Genomic DNA, 18,069 nt, shown 5'->3' with positions numbered 1-18,069 from the left:
ATACCACTGTAAATAGCTCCAAAAAAGGATTATACAAGAAACATTAAAAACTGAAATGCTCTATGGTGGCATAATCCAGCCTTTAAAATATTATGTATCTTCCCCCGTGAGTCAACTTTAACAATAGTAGTTTCTTTATTAGCTGTAATGTTAAAAACATTTTTACCTGTTCCATTATGTATTACTGGTTTGCTAATGATGATTCACACCTTAATTATTTTTATTTACCCACTTTACTCTTTAATTTGTGAAAACAGTTAGGCTGATTGATATACAATAGTCACAATTGCCATTTCAGGATCATCAACCCAAGCGGAGGCTGCGCAACAGAGCACAGTCATATGATGTTCAGGCGTGGAAAAGACAATGCCAGGAGTTGTTAAATCTTATTTTTCAGTGTGAGGACTCTGAACCTTTTCGCCAACCAGTGGATCTCCTTGAATATCCAGTGAGTATTTTAGTGGGGGCAAGGCTGGTCATAGTTTGCATACTTGGGATGAAAGGGAGTTGCAGCTATCTTTTTCAACAGTTTTTTTTATCAAAATCGCTGTAGTGGCGTTAGTCTCATCTACGCAACCTGACTCAATTCCTGAGCCTTTGGTCAACTGGAGTAATCAGGATAAACTTAATAATTTGAAGGTAGCTCATGATCATGTGCGCATGCTTCTGAGATAATTATATACCGTATATACTTGTTCATAAGCTAAATATTTTTGGTAAAAAAGTGACACATCAAAGAGTGAGGGTTGGCTTATAAACGTGTCTACACCAAAATTTGATGATTTTAAACTCTATGGAATCATTGAATTGAATATCTAATACATTGTCGTTTTGTTTACCTGCAATGTCTGCAGGCATGAAGCTCCTCAGCTCCCTGTGGCCATTGTTCACCATTCCCAGCCAATGGAAGTGCTAGTAAACAAAAAGTCCTGACCCGCCAGTGACTTACCCTGACTGCCGGGAGCCAAAGTTTGCCAACCCCTGAAATATATGGACGGCTTATGAAAGGGTCATACAGTTTTTGCTATTTTTTACCTAACCATCTTGGGGGGTCGGCTTATAAACAAACGGGCTAATGAATGAGTGTATATGGTAGCTAGATTTTTACCAAAGCAAAATGGTTATTTTTTGGCATTTTTTACATGTCAATATTTTAATTATAGGCAGAGTTGGCAGCTGTGCTTATGAGACCCTGTTTTCAGTAGCTTATAACCTAGCCAAACTCTTAACTGTTGGGGCTAGAATTTCCATATCAGTTGTCTGCCTTAGGCTGAATCACTTTTGTAACTTCCAGCAACAAAACCCAAACATTTGGTTATTTCTGAGAACAAGCTGTGGGAAAAATACAAAATTTGGCAGGTGATAATCCTGGTGTCAGGGATGTGCCTTGTATTGTCCTTTTGAAAATCCATCCAAGTTTGCCCATATTATAAACTTCTGAAAATTGCAGCGTGCACATACTCAGTAGAGGTTTGTTAGAGACTGGTAGCGTTATTTTCCAAAGATATTGTCTGCACTGAGCATGCTGCATCCTCTCATGGCTCCCACATCCCCGCAAAGTGACTAAGCATGCTTAATCCCAGTATTGCTGGGAAGGAAGGAGGATGAGCAGGACTTTTCCTGAAATTTCTCATCCTGGCTGCTGGGGACCACTGTGGTGCCTGCCTGGCACCAGAACTGAGAGCAGAGACTCTGTCCTCTCTGTTCTTTCACAGCTGAAGCACAGGAAATGTGGAGGAGGAGGAGAAAGCAGCCTGACTTGCTCAAATGCAGTTGAGCAAGGAGGATGGACAGTTTGAGACAGACAGATGCAGGCAGGGGCAGTACGAACAGTGAAACACACTAGCAAGTTGTGTGTTTCCTGTCCCTTAAGTGCCTGATCAAACAAGAGGACAGCCTGCTACAATACCCAATTAACTTGAGTGGTGGAGGTCTGTGCTTTGGATCTAATGGTCCAAATCCTGGTGATGATGCATGTGACAGTCACTGTGGTTCAGTATGATGGGTCTTCATTTTTATTTCAGTTTGCTTTTTTTAAAAACATAGCAATTTACACTAAAACAAAACTAGGTCACCCACTCCTCCCGCCCTCCCCCCCCCCCCCCGAGATGTGTAGTAAATGAGGCAGGGATTGCAGGTAGAGAAAAGATAGGTATCATGGTTAATGCAGTTGAATTAGAATGCTGGAGTACTAGATTCTATCCCTGCCTCTTCCACAAAGTTCCTATGTGACGCTGGGCAAGTCACTTAAACCAGACTTTTCAGAGCTGACAACCAACTGTGTGTGTCTCATTTTCTGGCTGCCCAATTTGAGACATCAGGACCTTGATTTGCAGAAGTGCTGAGCACTTACTATTGTTACAGGGATCAATAATAGTTATGCTCAGAATGTATAAAGTACTATAAAAATGCTAAGTATTCTGGAAAAACTCAGACCCTAGACATCTCAAATTAGGCACCCAAATTTAGTGCTTCAGTTCCCTGTAAAATAATATCATCATCATCATATCTCCTAATGGTTTTGTAAAGAATAATTCATTAAAGTTTGTGAATCACTTAAATACTACCGTGATGAGTGTTATAGAACAGTTTGTGGGGAAATTAATAATTCTGTACTCAGTGTAGAATTTGGATGGTGTGCAGTCAATAACGTGTAGGCTACAACTGAATTCTGAGAATTTAAAAAGCCAGAATAATTGCTCATTGACTGAACAACACCCCTCCTGTGCACTGAATGAGGAGAGGTCCAGTAGAAAAATTAGTATGTGATCATGTAATTAAAGACTATGTCATAATGCATATACACAAGGGGGACAAGCTTAATTCTGGCACTTCCTAACTTTTGAGTGCTTGACCCTGCAACACTAATGTCCTTTAATATAGGTTTTTTCTGTGTAATAATAGTATTTTAGGTGTTTTCTCCTCTGTATAGCTATATTTTTATACCATAGCCTCTGCCTGAATAATCCAACAGTCAGTCATGTTTACTCTTCTCTCCAGGTTGTTAATTTGATAAGATGTTCCTTCACATTTTCCTTCTAAAGTTGTCACTGGATAAAATAGTCAGTGAGAATACTGGTGTTTGCATGAGAGTTCTATAGAAGGGAGTAACCAAGATTCTAATGCAATGGTACCCAAACTGTGGGGTGCGCTCATTTATGGGCACGCGGAGGAACATTCAGAGGGGGGAGGAAGGGGCAGCAGGAACCAGGCCAGCCCCCATCGGGGGCAGGGAGGGAGCGCCATGCTTTCAACCCTGCTCCGCCCCCTAAATTTGTGTGGCCTTCATTTTGGAGGCTAGTAGGACTTTTCAAGGATCAACTGTAGCCTAGCACCATCATCCAAATTATTTTTTATTCAAATTCATTTTTTAAAAGCAACTGTGGTGAAATTCTACGTGCTTTTGATAAACTTTGGGAGCTGTTGGGCCATCCAGGGAAACATTTTAGGGAGAGAGATACAAATGCCCACCCTTTGTTCATAACTGCCTTAAATTAGAATTGAAATTGTTCTCTTTCTGCTGCATTCCTGCTTTCAGTGAGGCTGAGACACATCCATATATTAGATATCAGAAGCGGTATGAAATTTACTAAAATAGAGCTCGTAATTTTCTTGTTGTTGAAGTTGTTCATTTACCAAATGGAGTTGATTTTGTATCAGTGTTGCTTATAATGCTCAAGTTTAAGGTCAACTCTGCCAGGAGCAACATTGCTTCTTTCAGATCAGAAGGCGGTGCTTCCCTAGAACAGATCTTGAAAGATGCTTTTGTGGTCTTCCATGCAGACTTTTAAAGTTGAGAATAGAATTGGGCAAAGCTAATCTAATTGACAAGTAATTTTGTCCTACTGAATGAGGGATGCTGGGCCCAACAAAAATCATTTCTGTTACATGTTGATTTGCTAATAATTTTTGTAGGATTACAGAGATATTATTGACACACCGATGGATTTTGCGACAGTTAGAGAAACTCTGGAAGCTGGCAATTATGAGTCTCCAATGGAATTATGTAAAGATGTGAGACTTATTTTCAGCAACTCTAAAGCTTACACACCAAGCAAAAGATCAAGGGTAAGGATATACAGTTTACTCACCCAAATTCTTGATATGTATTTATTTAAGGGAAGTTCACATACCTCAGAAACACACAAGATAGTAAATGATTTTTGTCAGAGATTAAATGTTAAAACAAAGCTGGGATATTTCTCAACTCCAAAAAGTCTAAATGCTTATTCCATCATAAATATTATTCCTATTATGAGACAAACAGAAGAATGTTCAGCAAGCTACAGTATAAATAAGAGTGGTGTTTTGGTCATTAAAGGCTTGAAAGTTCTGTGCTGCTACAGTCTTGGATTTTCAGTTATCACCTTTGGGATGAGGTGTAAATGAATAACTATTTGAGACAAGGTTGAAAAAGTGATAAATTGTGTGGAAGGAGGGATGTGTGGAAAATGTGGTATGATTGGACACACTGTGACAAAAAATATTTCACTGATATTTGTGAGAGGATAATAATTGATTCTCCATAACTGAAACTGCCTCCAGAAATCCCCACACTTGGAATTACACAAATCTCAGAACTTTAGTTAGCCTAGGAGAGGACAGTGACATTCTGAACTGTTCAGTGGTGGTCATTGACACTGTTAAGTGGCATTTCTCTGGTTTTTTTCCGTCAGTTGATTTTGGAACTGCTGGTCACTGAGGGCTGGGTCTACACTACGGGGGAAAATCGATCTAAGATACGCAACTTCAGCTACGTGAATAACGTAGCTGAAGTCAAAGTATCTTATATCGAATTACCTACCGTCCTCACGGCGCGGGATCGATGTCCGCGGCTCCCCATGTCGACTCCGCTACCGCCATTCGGGTTGGTGGAGTTCCGGAGTCGACAGGAGCGCGTTCGGGGATCGATATATCGCATCTAGATGAGACGCGATATATCGATCCCCGAGAAATCGATTGCTACTCGCCGATACGGTGGGTAGTGAAGACGTACCCTGAGATGATAGCTCTAGATCAGTGGTTCTCAACCAGGGAGTACATCAGCTCATCTAGATATTTGCGTAGTTTTACAATAGGCTATATAAAAAGCACTAACAAAATCAGTACAAACTAAAATTTCATACAGTGACCTGTTTATACTGCTCTATACACAATACACTGAAATGTAAGTACAATATTTATATTCCAATTAATTTATAATTATATGGTAAAAATGAGAAAGTAAGCATTTTTTTCGGTAATAGTCTGCTGTGACACTTTTGTATTTTTATGTCTGATTTTGTAAGCAAGTAGTTATTAAGTGAGGTGAAACTTGGGGGTACATAAGACAAATCAGACTGCTGAAAGGGGCACAGTAGTCTGGAAAGTCTGCTCTACATTTTCTCTTGAAAAAAAATGTCCTTCACTTTAAGTACTTAGTCTTCTGGTTTGAGAAATCCTATAGAAGTAAAGGCAGCACATAAATGTATTGGTGATGCAAACTACAGCGTACTACTGATGGCCTTTCTTCTGCTCATCAAGGGCTAAATAATAACTAATTCTGAGACTTAAGAGGAGTGCAGTCAAGTATGCTGTGCTTGAGGGTTTATTCGTGTGTGACTGGTACATTCTCCTCCAAGTCTTCTCATTTACTGTTGTCTTAATACAGGAGACAAATTTCTTAGCAGACAACCTCAGTTCTCTCTGCTTATGTCATCCACCGGAACTAGAGTGCTGTTACCTCCATACCTCTCATCTGTTTATTTGGAAATTCAAATTGTAAAAGGCTTCAGTAGTTTTAAGGTTGTCAGATAAGGTTATTCCAGGTGTTTGTGGAGTTCGGTGTTTTCTCCATACACAAGCTATATACGTCACAGTGGAAGTGGCTTCCAATCTGGTTCCAGCCATTCATCGGTGTTTCAGTCCCATTCAGTACCTATCATTTTGGATTACTTGTACTTTTCTCTGAAAAGTAGACATAAGCAGCTATCAGGTATATCTCCTAGCAGGTCAGACATCAATCTTTATTTATCCATTTGTAAAGCAGGGTTTTAAGAGATTCCTTAACTTGTATCTTCTAGTGAGGTGTTTGGCAACAGTCACACCTAACTGTAAAATCTAGGTGCTGGACTAGCCTCCTGGTGCTTTTAGTGTCTGCCTTCATTTGTCATTTTCCAGGTGCTTTGTTCCCCCTTCCCCCTCCATCCCCCCCAAAATACTCTAGCCAGTCCGTTTGTTTGTTTTGTTTTCCCAGATCTATGGCAACTGTACTCTATTAATTGGATATGAAACAAACTCTCATCTGCTAGGTGTCTAGGACCAGGTCTCTCCATGAATCAGCCAAATTCTCTGTAGGCTTAAGGGTAAAGACTAATAGAATATCTAAGGTACCCAAGTAGTCCATTTAATTAGAGCTGTGGCAGTGCTTGCAGTCTACTTTCTCTCTCCTCTTGGGGTGGATTGCTACTGCTGAGTAATGTCCTGTTATGGGGATATATGGACACAACTTAATGTGGGAAAAACTAAATTATTTAGCACTGGATTACTGTGGTTCTCAAAATGTATTCCTATCACAGATGCACGTTGATACTTGTTCCCTTTTACATCAGAGCCTGTAGTCTGGAAAGGAGTCAGAAACTCAGGGAGAAGGGCCATGCACCTCTTTCTAACCTCTTCCTTTGTGCCAATCTCTATATTTTCACAGGGTCATGGCCCACTTTTGGGTAAACTGTTTTGATGGTTCCAGCTAGACCCTCGAGTACAGCTCTATGGTGTCTACTGTAAATTTCATTTCATTCTTCCTTAGACATTAAAATATCTCTTCTCTATATTAATGTGTGTAGTTTTCTAAACAGATATTGTTATATTCAGTAAAAACAAATGCCTACTGGAAAATTGTAAACCTTAAAAGATTTTTTGTATTATTTGCTCATTCCATATATTGGTTTCTATTTTTAATAGATTTACAGCATGAGTTTGCGCCTTTCTGCTTTCTTTGAGGAACATATAAGTTCCGTTTTATCAGATTATAAATCTGCTCTGCGCTTTCATAAAAGAAACACAATGAAGAAACGAAGGAGGAAAAGAAGAAGAAGCAGCAGTTCTGTTTCCAGTAGTGCTGCATCAAGGTACATTAATTTCTGTAAGATAATACGAAATGCTATATAAGTTTGAGATATCTAAATAATAGAACTTGGTGTGGTGTTTTTTAATACGTCCTTTACTATATTGCAGAATGATATATTTGATATGCAAGTCCCTATGATGTGGAAGATTTTTAAACTTTAACTAAAGCTATCCTAGTGTAAGTGATTAAAATTCAAATAACTGCTAAACATACAGTAAAATAAATTGTTAGGATAGTAATGGCATCATGCTTTGTCATATAACTAGCATTTACAGTGATTCTTCACTAAAGATTCACTTTTCAGGGGCTCACAACGAAATGAAATTCCACTGTAAATGTCATATTTTAACATATTTTATATAGAAACAACTGTTTTACTCCCACAGTCTTAGACACTACCTAGCATGTTGCTTTATTTATCCCTGTAGAATATTAAATGTGGTCATCCAGATTACAAATCTTGCTTCTATTTACAGCCCTGAAAGGAAGAGAAGGTTAATAAAACCTCAGTTGAAGGCAGAAACCTCTGCCGCCTCATCATCTTCAGTTCCTGTACGTTCAACAGCACTGAGACACATTGCTGCTCAGATGAATGGAAAAGCAGCTGAATCTTCCTCTTTGGTGCGGACTAGAAGTAATAGGGGGATAACAGATACAGCTGTTACAGAACAACCGTCCACTTCTTCAGGAGGAAAACCTTTAATTACAAAACCTAATACTACTACCGTGTCAGGGAAAACAAGTAGGTTTGAAAAACATTCATTATTTTTGCAGCTTTTTAAATTTCAAAGTTTACTGTTTCTTAGACATTAGTACATTTGTAGCTGTTTCTTAGCACTGCAGTGAGGATTAGGAATGGGTACTGTGTGTTCAAGTTAACAATCTCAGGAAAGCTCAAAGAGGGAGACTGAAAGGTTCAAGATTTGGTAACAGAAATGGAGACATTCCCCTCTACGTAATTGGCTCAAATATGGTACAGCTCAGTAGTGACTGAAAGCCATTACCTTCCTGCTGAGCCAGATAAGATTTACAAAAATAATATAAACCATTATAATGAATGATTCAGTATTGCTTATACCATGTTTGTCTCTTTTTAGTATTGGAGAATTCCACCAAACATTCCAAGAACCTGAATATTCTATCAATTCCTAGCCAATCCAGTTACAGCCACAACACTAGGAATAACTCTTCAAGAGAAAATGTGGAGAAAGATAAACAAATCAAGCGTAAAATGAAATCATCCACTATTAATCAGCAAGGTAATGTTTGTAATAACTACCATTAATTCACATAATCAGAAAGTTAATTACGTGACTGAATTACTCCATTAAAATACCCCTTTGATTTCATAGTTAATATAAGTGTTTTTAAGTGTTTTTAGAATCCAGGTATATTAACATATACTCAAGTATCAGAGGGGTAGCCGTGTTAGTCTGGATCTGTAAAAGCAGCAAAGAGTCTAGTGGCACCTTATAGACTAACAGACGTTTGGGAGCATGAGCTTTCGTGGGTGAATACCCACTTCGTCGGATGCATGTCGACGAAGTGGGTATTCACCCACGAAAGCTCATGCTCCCAAACGTCTGTTAGTCTATAAGGTGCCACTAGACTCTTTGCTGCTTTAACATATACTGTAATTACATCATCATATGGTCAACTTTCTGTTTATGTTAATTGTAATTGCAGATATTGTGTTGCATAACTGTGATGTGATTTCAGTATATTATAAAGTATTACTGAATGTCTTAAGATAAGCAATGTTATGAATATGTTAAATGTTAAAAAAATCTTAAAATCTGAAGAAATGTATTCAGTTACTTTTACCAGAGAAGAACAGGGCATGTTTATACTGGGACACTAAAGAAAGTTAATCCAAATTAATTTTTAAAGTGGATTAGTTAAACTGCATTAGGCCCTACATGAACACTCTTATTCAGAATTAAAATTCGTTTTGTGAATTAAGCTAAACCAAATTTAATTCTGAATAAGAATGTCCATACAGGTGCTAATGCGGTTTAACTAATCCACTCCAAATTCACGTATATATTTAAGTCAAATTAATTTTTCTGGGTGTACCTGTGTAGACAAGTCTTAAGAGTGTAAAGCAAAGATCCCTCCTGAAGAACAGCACTCAGGTATTATGGTTGAATTAATTTAATTTGTAGTTTATATTCTCAAATTAAATAGCATTTTGTGCAATATATTTAATCAGAATCTGAAACTACTGACTCAGAGTGCCATAATCTGGAGATAATTGGAATGTTGTAATACCATGAAGTGAAATCTAAAAAAAACCCCAAAAAACAATAACAGAAAATGTGGACTTGCAAGAAGTGCTAAATGACTTTTTTTTGTTTCCGTTTTCATAAAAAAGGTTAGTAGCATTCGAATGTCTAACAGTGAATGCCAGTGAAAATGAGGTAGGATCAGAGGCTAAAATAGGGAAAGAACAAGTTAAAAATTACTTAGACATCTTACCAAGTCATCAGGACCTGATGAAATACATCCTAGAATACTAAAGGAGTTGACTGAGGAGATATCTGAGCCGTTAGCAGTTATCTTTGAAAAGTCATGGAAGATGGGAGAGATTCCAGAAGATTGGAAAATGGCAAATATAGTGCCCATCTATAAAAGAGGAAATAAGGACAACCCGGGGACTTAAAGACCTATCAATTTAACTTCAGTATCCAGAAAGATAATGGAGCAAATAATTAAGCAATCAATTTGCGAACACCTAGATGATAATAAGGTGTTAAGTAACAGTCAGCATTGATTTTTCAAGAACAGATCATATCATACCAACCTAATAGCTTTCTTTGACAGACTAACAAACCTTGTGGATGGGGGGAAGCAGTAGATGTGGTATGTATTGACTTTAGTAAGGCTTTTGATAGTCTCTCTCATGACCTACTCATAAACTAGCAAAATACAACCTATAAGGTAGGTGCAAAACTGGTCCCAGAGAGTAGTTACCCATCATTGGATAGAAAGCTAGCTAGATCGTTGGGCTCAACGGGTAGTGATCAATGGCTCCATGTCTAATTGGCAGCCAGTTTCAAGCGGAGTGCCCCAATGGTCGGTCCTGGGGCCGGTTTTGTTCAATATCTTCATTAATGATTTGGAGGATGGCGTGGACTGCACTCTCAGCAAGTTTGCAGATGACACTAAACTGGGAGGAGTGGTAGATACCCTGGAGGGTAGGGATAGGATACAGAGGGACCTAGACAAATCAAAGGATTGGGCCAAAAGAAACCTGATGAGGTTCAACAAGGACAAGTGCAGAGTCCTGCACTCAGGATGGAAGAATCCCATTCACTGTTACAGACTAGGGACCGAATGGCTAGGAAGCAGTTCTGCAGAAAAGAACTTAAGAGTTACACTGGATGAGAAGCTGGATATAAGTCAACAGTGTGCCCTTGTTGCCAAGAAGGCTAACGGCATTTTGGGCTGTATAAGTAGGGGCGTTGCCAGCAGATCGAGGGACATGATCATTCCCCTCTATTCAACATTGGTGAGGCCTCATCTGGAGTACTGTGTCTAGTTTTGGGCCCCACACTACAAGAAGGACGTGGGAAAATTGGAAAGAGTCCAGCGGAGGGCAACAAAAATGACTAGGGGGCTGAAGCACATGACTTATGAGGAGAGAGGCTGAGGGAACTGGGATTGTTTAGTCTGCAGAAGAGAAGAATGAGGGGGGATTTGATAGCTGCTTTCAACTACCTGAAAGGGGGTTCCAAAGAGGATGGATCTAGACTGTTCTCAGTGGTAGCAGATGACAGAACAAGGAGTAATGGTCTCAAGTTGCAGTGGGTGGCGGTTTAGGTTGGATATTAAGAAAAACTTTTTCACTAGGAGGTTGGTGAAGCACTGGAATGGGTTACCTAGGGAGGTGGTGGAATCTCTTTCCTTAGAGGTTTTTAAGGTCAGGCTTGACAAAGCCCTGGCTGGGATGATTTAGTTAGGAATTGGTCCTGCTTTGAGAAGGGGGTTGGACTAGATGACCTCCTGAGGTCCCTTCCAACCCTGATATTCTATGATTCTGTCATTCGCAGTCAAGCTGGGAGAACGTATCGAGTGAGGTCTCACAGGGTCCAGTTCTATTGAATATCTTCATCAGTGATTTAGATAATGCATAAAGAGTACACTTATAAAATTGGCAGAAGATACCAAACTGAGAGGGATTGCAAGTATTTTGGAGGATAGGATTATAATTCAAAATGATCTGGACCAGGAGTGGCCAATGTGAGCCTGAGAAGGAGCCAGAATTTACCAATGTACATTGCCAAAGAGCCACAGTAATACATCAGCAGCCCCCCATCAGTTTGTCGTGTCCCCCCCCCGCCCCGCTCCCAGTGTCTGCCATCCATGATCAGTCCTGCTGATCAGCGCCTCCCTCTCTCTCCCCCTCCTCTCGATCAACCGTTTCATGGCATGCAGGAGGCTCGGGGGAGAGGGGGAGCAAAGGCACAGCAAATTCAGGAGAGGGGGATGGGAAGGGGTGGCGTGGGGGCAGAGCCAGGGGTTGAGAGGTGAGCACCCCTGGCACATTGGAAAGTTGGCGCCTGTGGCTCCAGCCCTGAAGTCGGTGCCTAAACAAGGAGCCGCATATTAACCTCTGAAGAGCTGCATGTGGCTCTGGAGCCACAGGTTGTTCCCCCCCCCCCCCCCATCTGGACAAACTGGAAAAATGGTCTGAAGTCAATAGGATGAAATTCAATAAGGACAAATGCAAAGAACTCCACTTAAGAAGGAACAATCAGTTCCACACGTACAAAATGGGAAATGACTACTGCAGAAAGGGATCTGGGAGGTTCTTGTGGATCACAAGCTAAATATGAGCTCAGTGTAACACTGTTACAAAAAAAGCATACATCATATTGGGCTATATTAGCAGGAGCGTTGTAAGCAAGACATGAGAACTAATTCTTCTGCTCTACTCCATGCTGATTGGGCCTCAACTGGAGTATTGTGTCCAGTTCTGGGTGCCACATTTCAGGAAAGATGTGAACAAATTAGAGAAAGTCCAGAGAAGAGCAACAAAAATTATTAAAGATCTAGAAAACATGACATATGAATAGGGCTCCATATCTGTCACGGATGCCATGACTTCCGCAATCTCCGTGACTTCTGCAGCAGCTGGTGTGGCTGGTCTCAGGGCCTCTCAAGCAGGGGGCTCCGGGGACAGCCACACTGGGCACTGATGGAACGGCTCCATAGCTAGTTGCTCGGGCAGCCCCACAGCCAGCCGCACGAGCAGCAACCTCCCCCAGCCCCACACAGCGCCCCTCATCACAGCACCCTGTCTCCCCCTCCTTCCCCCACAGCTAAGATTTAGTCAGGAGTATAGAGTACAAGTCATGGACAGGTCATGAGCAGTGAATTTTTGTTTATTGCCCATGACTTTCATTAAAAATACCCATGACTAAATTGTAGCCTGACCTATGAGGGAAGATTGGAAACATTGGGTTTGTTTAGTCTGGGGAAGAGAAGACTGAGGGGACGTAAGTTTTCAAATACATAAAAGATTGTTACAAGGAGGAGGGAGGTAAATTGTTCTTCATAAACTCTGAGGCTACGACAAGAAACAATGGGCTTAAATTGCAGCAAGGGCTGCTTAGGCTGGACATTAGGAAAAGCTTCCTGTCAAGGTGGTTAAGCACGGGAATAAATTGCCTAGAGAGGTTGTGGAATCTCCATCCTTGGAGATTTTTAAGAGCAGGTTAGACAAACACCTGTCAGGGATGGTCTAGGATAATACTTAGTCCTGCCATGAGGGCAGGGGACTGGACTAGATGACCTCTCAAGGTCCCTTCCAGTCCTATGATTCTATGATTTTTTCTTTGGTTCTAATACTACATGTAGCTCTCTGTGACCCTCTGTGTGGCTCTCATGGAGTAGACTCCACTTGCCATTCTCAGAGAACACTGAGCAAAATCAGGCCAGTGGTGTGGAAACTGCTGAAATATTTTTCCCTTGCCCCAGAACAACAGGAAAGAAAATGTGTTGCTTGGAAAACAGTAAATACAAGTGGTACCACCACCTTCTCTAGAGCAGCTTCCAGTAGGAAGCTGCGGGGAGAATGAGAGAACACATTCCTCTCTCTCCTGCCTAATAATAGGGAGGAGGAGGAGAAAAGAAAAACAACTTCCTTACCCCATGTCTTCTTGGAGAAATAGAGATTTTTTTTCCCCATGAGGCAATGATAATGTGTGGTGATTCTGAGTCACAGTGATGTAACATCACATATCTTGCTGCATTATTATATCATAAAGATTTCTGAACAATATGAGGATTGTTGTTATGAGTGGGCAATGTCAGCTAATGCTTAATTGCTGGAAAGTCACTTTAAGATTGATTAATATTGACCTATTGTCAAACTGCTCTGTAATGAAAAAAGCCTGGTTTTTTTGTCCTTGAACTGTGTCACATGGGGAGCATTTCAGTGCCACGTGTGTTCATAAGTACTTCCTTTTAGATTTAGATAATTATTTCCTTAGATTTATTAAAAGTATTTATCCAAACTGTAAACACTTGTACATACATGAAAAATATCAACAAAAGACACAATATAGAGTGATATTCTCCCAAATAATCCATTTGGCAGTTAAGAACACCTCATAAATAATATCCCCTTCACTGTCTCTTACAACCCACTCCTAATTGGAAAGTGGAAGAGAATAGATAAGCTTTGCAGCATATCCTGGATTTCAGGATAGTCTATCAAGGAAAGTGAACTCCAGACTTGTGCATCCCTCAGAGAGAATATCCAGCCCAGTAGCTTCTGCCCCACCAAACCATTAATTATTATTTATTTCTGTTGTGGTAATATCTAGGAGCCCTAGTCATGGACCATGACCTCATTGTACTAGGCACTGTACAAACACATAACAAAGATACAGTCCCTGTCCTAAAAAGCTTATTTAGCTCTACCACCTCTGCTGGATCACAACTGCCGTATTATTATGAGAGAGACAAGGTTGGTGAGGTAATATCTTTTATTGGACCAACTTCTGTGGGCGAGACAGACAAGCTCGCAACCTGACACAGAAAGCTCAAAAGCTTGTCTCTCTCACCAAGAGAAGTTGCTCCAATAAAAGATATTACTTCACCTACCTTGTCTCTCTCATATCCTGGAACCAAGACAGCTACAACAACACTGCACGCAACAGTGGAAGAATGTGATATTGTAAGGTGAGAGAGGTGGTCTCAGATATCCAGGGCCCAAACCATTTAGGGTTTTATAGGTCAAAACCAACAACTTAAAATTACACCCAAAAGCCAGTGCAGAACTCTGGCAATTGTGTAAACATACTGTGATGTACTGTTTAGCAAGGGGTGGAAAATTCTGGAACAGTATACCTTTGTGAATGCAAGAATGCTCAAGGTGCTGGTCTAATCTCCATTTAACAAAGATGTGGACAAATGTAGCTGCTCCACATCAGAAGAGAAGTGATGTTAATGAGTAACTGGTTTAAATTGAAAGATGTTATTGAACTGGAAAAGTTTTTCAGTTACACAGCAGAAGCAAGGGAAAATGCCAGGATTGGTGGCGTAGAAATCAAATATGAATATCACACCTCTTAAATGTTCCTCATTGTGAGGATATCACTTCTTTTAGCCCCAAAGATTCCTGCATTCCACACAAATTTGACATCCAGACTTTTATTTTTTAAAACCATTTACATCAGAAATAAAGAATCATGGAGCCATTGTAACAGAAAGCTTACTTATACTAAAGCAATGAGTCCAGCAGCATTTTAAATTTCCTGCATGAACAATTTTTTTAATTCAGTTTTTGGGTCTCTGTCACACGTGTCCCATATTTGGGCCTTCACAGATGAAGGCAGTTACGGTATATCATCCACTCAAACGGTATTTTATAAATAGTGAATGGAAAAGTTTTATCAGGGGCCATTGGGAAATAAAGAATGTAGATTTCTCTAACATATTATTACTCTGTTATTTCTTTACAGCAGACTGCAAAAATAATGCTTTGGCATCAGGAAGCATTCAGGTAAATGGACACGGAGGGCAACCTTCAAAACCTCCAGTTAAAAGAGGGCCTGCACGGAAACCGAAGATAGAGGCTAATAGCAGTACATGTGAAGTAGTGCACAAGAAAAGAGGTAGAAAACCAAAAAAGTTACAAATTGCTGAACAGATGAATGCAGAGCAGAATCCAGTCCAGACCACCAGGGACATGGTAATAGAAGAACCCTCAGTTTCTAGTGCATGCAATTCTCTTTCTGAAAATAATGTGAAGGAAGCTGTATTACAAAAAAAAGGTCGTGGAGGCAGAAAGCCAAAAAGAAAGACACAGACACGTCAACCAGACTCAGACCTTATAGTCCCTGCGAATGTTAAGATGCAGACAAGAAGCAGGAGGAAAAGAACGGATGAGCCTGTAGAAGAAGTAGTGTGTGAGGAACTGAAAGATTCTGAACCTCACATGAGAACTAGAAACCAGGGTAGGAGGACAGCCTTTTACAATGAAGATGACTCTGAAGAAGAGCAAAGGCAGCTATTATTTGAAGACACCTCTTTAACTTTTGGAACGTCTAGCAGAGGCAGAGTCCGAAAGTTGACTGAAAAAGCAAAGGCTAATTTGATTGGCTGGTAACTGTTACCAAACATATTCCTTAGAATGCTATGAAGCAGGTACAGTTAAGGAGTGAGCAGAAACAAAGACTTCTGCTCCCCTGCTGCTATTATGGATTAGAAGAATATGTTGTGATTTGAAAAAATTAGCAAAAAAGAAAACGGAGAGAACACTTCTTTGAAACAAATATATATTTTAAACTTTTGCTATTTATTGCCCTCTAGACAGGTTATGCATTTCAACAGTCATTTTGGTTATAGTTAAGAATAATTGAAGACCTGTAAATAAGCAATTACTGACGTTTTAGAAGTGAGAACTACTGTACTCCTGAGCAGTGCAGAGTATTTCTGTGATTAAACAAAGTGATAGAACTTTTAATGCCACAAACTGAGAACAGAAGTCTATTTTTGACCAAGCAAGGTACATTTTTATTGATTGCAGAAGTCCATGTCTCCCAGGAAGGCAGATACTGACAGAGTGTGGCAGTAAATTAAGAATTACATTTCCATTAAGGACAAATGCAAAATTTCCAAATTTTGCTAATCTGAAAATGTTTAATTTGAGTAGTGATGGAGCATTCAACTGCAAAAGAAGCCTAGCACAGGCTGTTGGTTTATCCAAGTTCTGCCAAACAGAGAGAAAATGTAATCACAATATATATATATATATATTATATATCCACATTGGAAAAAGTTTGACTAATATGTCTAATTTTTCAGACCTTGATTCTTGTATCAATCACTAAATCTCTGTTTATTGTGCCAAAGACTGAGAAACAGTGCAGTGGAAAGCCTTCTTTTCTTTTTCTTTTTTTTTCTTTTGTGTGTGTGTGTGTGTGTGTGTGTATCAGTACTGCAAACACTTTTCAAAGACAAAAAAAGACTGTGTATCGTTCTATATAGCAAGTTGTTATAAATTGTGCTGACATGTATCCTCTTTTGGTACTTACAATAGAAAACAGTAACGCACTGATGGGGTCCTTTGACAAAGATGTTTTAGACAAAATTTATAATTGGTTAAAGGATTCAAGGAAATTACAGGAAAAAGTATGGGCTTATGATGTTTACTTTCTGATCTGAATTGATTGTTTTCTACAACTTTTGATGTGTTGAGTAATCTAAAAATGACTTACAAAGAAGTGTGTATGTGTAGATTGATATATACACAAACACATACATATACAATATTACCCAGGTATAGAATCTCTTTTTCAGGATTTTTTAGATAGCACTAGAATTTAAAAAAAAAAGAAAAAGAAAAAAAAGAAAAGAAAAAAGAAAATTTTAAATGTCATACTTTATAGTTTAATTTTAAGGGGAAGATTGGTTATTTTCAATTATTAAAGGTTAAAAAAGGCCAAATCACTTTTTATGCAATCATGTTTTATACAGTGGTCTCATTGCACATTGTGTTTTTTCTGCACTTTTTACGGTATACTTATCACTCTGACATAAGTCAATATACACCCTAAAGAAAAATTACATTTAATGATTGTGCCTTGTATTCTATTATTTCTTGCATCCTTAGTAAAATTAAGTTGTCTATTGTAAATGATAACTATATGACTTAGGGGAATGTATTACTATATATACTGCTGTGGAAAAGAAAAGCAGTTATTTATTTGTTTATGGTACATTTAGTTATTTTATACCTTAAAAACAAACTTTAATACCATTTTCTATTGCTTAAAAGGTATTGTCCAGTTTAAAAAAAAGTATAGAAATAGTAGTATTTTCTGAGATCTGGTATGGTACAAAAATGTAACCAAAAATTTCAGATACATTATTTTGGGCTAGCATGAGACAATGTGTCATGACCCTGATTTAGAAGAATAAAAATTGAAAATTAAATATTAAAAAGTAGAGCCTAGTGCTGAAAACCTTTACTCATACAAGAAGTCTTCATTTACAAGACAAGTCTGATGGACTTGAGTGCAACTGCTGTAGAAAGAATTTGCAGGATTTAGGACCTTTAAACTTGCACAGATTTTCTTCATTCATTCTGGGCCAAATCCTATACTCATTATTCTGTTACAACAAAGTCTGTTTAAAAAATGCCTGAGCAAGGAAATCAGGAGTTGGCCCAAGAAGAGTAGGTATTAGCTATCATTTACCTATTATGGATAGAAACCAGTAACCCAAGTGTTTGGCATTTTTAGTATTGATTTATGTACCTGTCTACATTACACATCTTTATATGAAATTAAGTAAACTATTTTCCAGAGCCTGACTGGATTACTTGGACTCTGAGTTTGGGGGGCATGGATCTGATTAATTTGATTTTGATTTGTTTGTTTATTTTTTTCTAACAAATGTTTCTTTACTATTAAAATACAGTTGCTAAACATATGGTAAGGTGGAAA

At 39.0% G+C, this 18,069-nt stretch overlaps 1 protein-coding gene across 1 annotated transcript in view; it reads left to right on the top strand.

The window, feature by feature from the left end:
- LOC123365963 (pleckstrin homology domain interacting protein) overlaps positions 1–15,922 on the top strand; it is a 357,662-nt gene extending 341,740 nt beyond the window's left edge. The window contains exons 35-40 of the mRNA XM_045009003.1: positions 299–448; positions 3,916–4,068; positions 6,943–7,109; positions 7,585–7,850; positions 8,206–8,367; positions 15,082–15,922. Of these exons, the coding sequence (XP_044864938.1) occupies positions 299–448; positions 3,916–4,068; positions 6,943–7,109; positions 7,585–7,850; positions 8,206–8,367; positions 15,082–15,728 (1,545 nt within the window). The 3' untranslated portion in view covers positions 15,729–15,922. The remainder of the gene's footprint in view (positions 1–298; positions 449–3,915; positions 4,069–6,942; positions 7,110–7,584; positions 7,851–8,205; positions 8,368–15,081) is intronic.
- The last annotated feature ends 2,147 nt before the right edge of the window (positions 15,923–18,069 follow it).

This window comes from Mauremys mutica, chromosome 3 (assembly GCF_020497125.1).
Source record: "Mauremys mutica isolate MM-2020 ecotype Southern chromosome 3, ASM2049712v1, whole genome shotgun sequence".
Lineage (NCBI taxonomy): Eukaryota > Metazoa > Chordata > Testudines > Geoemydidae > Mauremys > Mauremys mutica.
The sequence above is the reverse complement of the archived record's forward strand: the minus strand, read 5'-3'. Positions and strand labels throughout refer to the sequence as shown.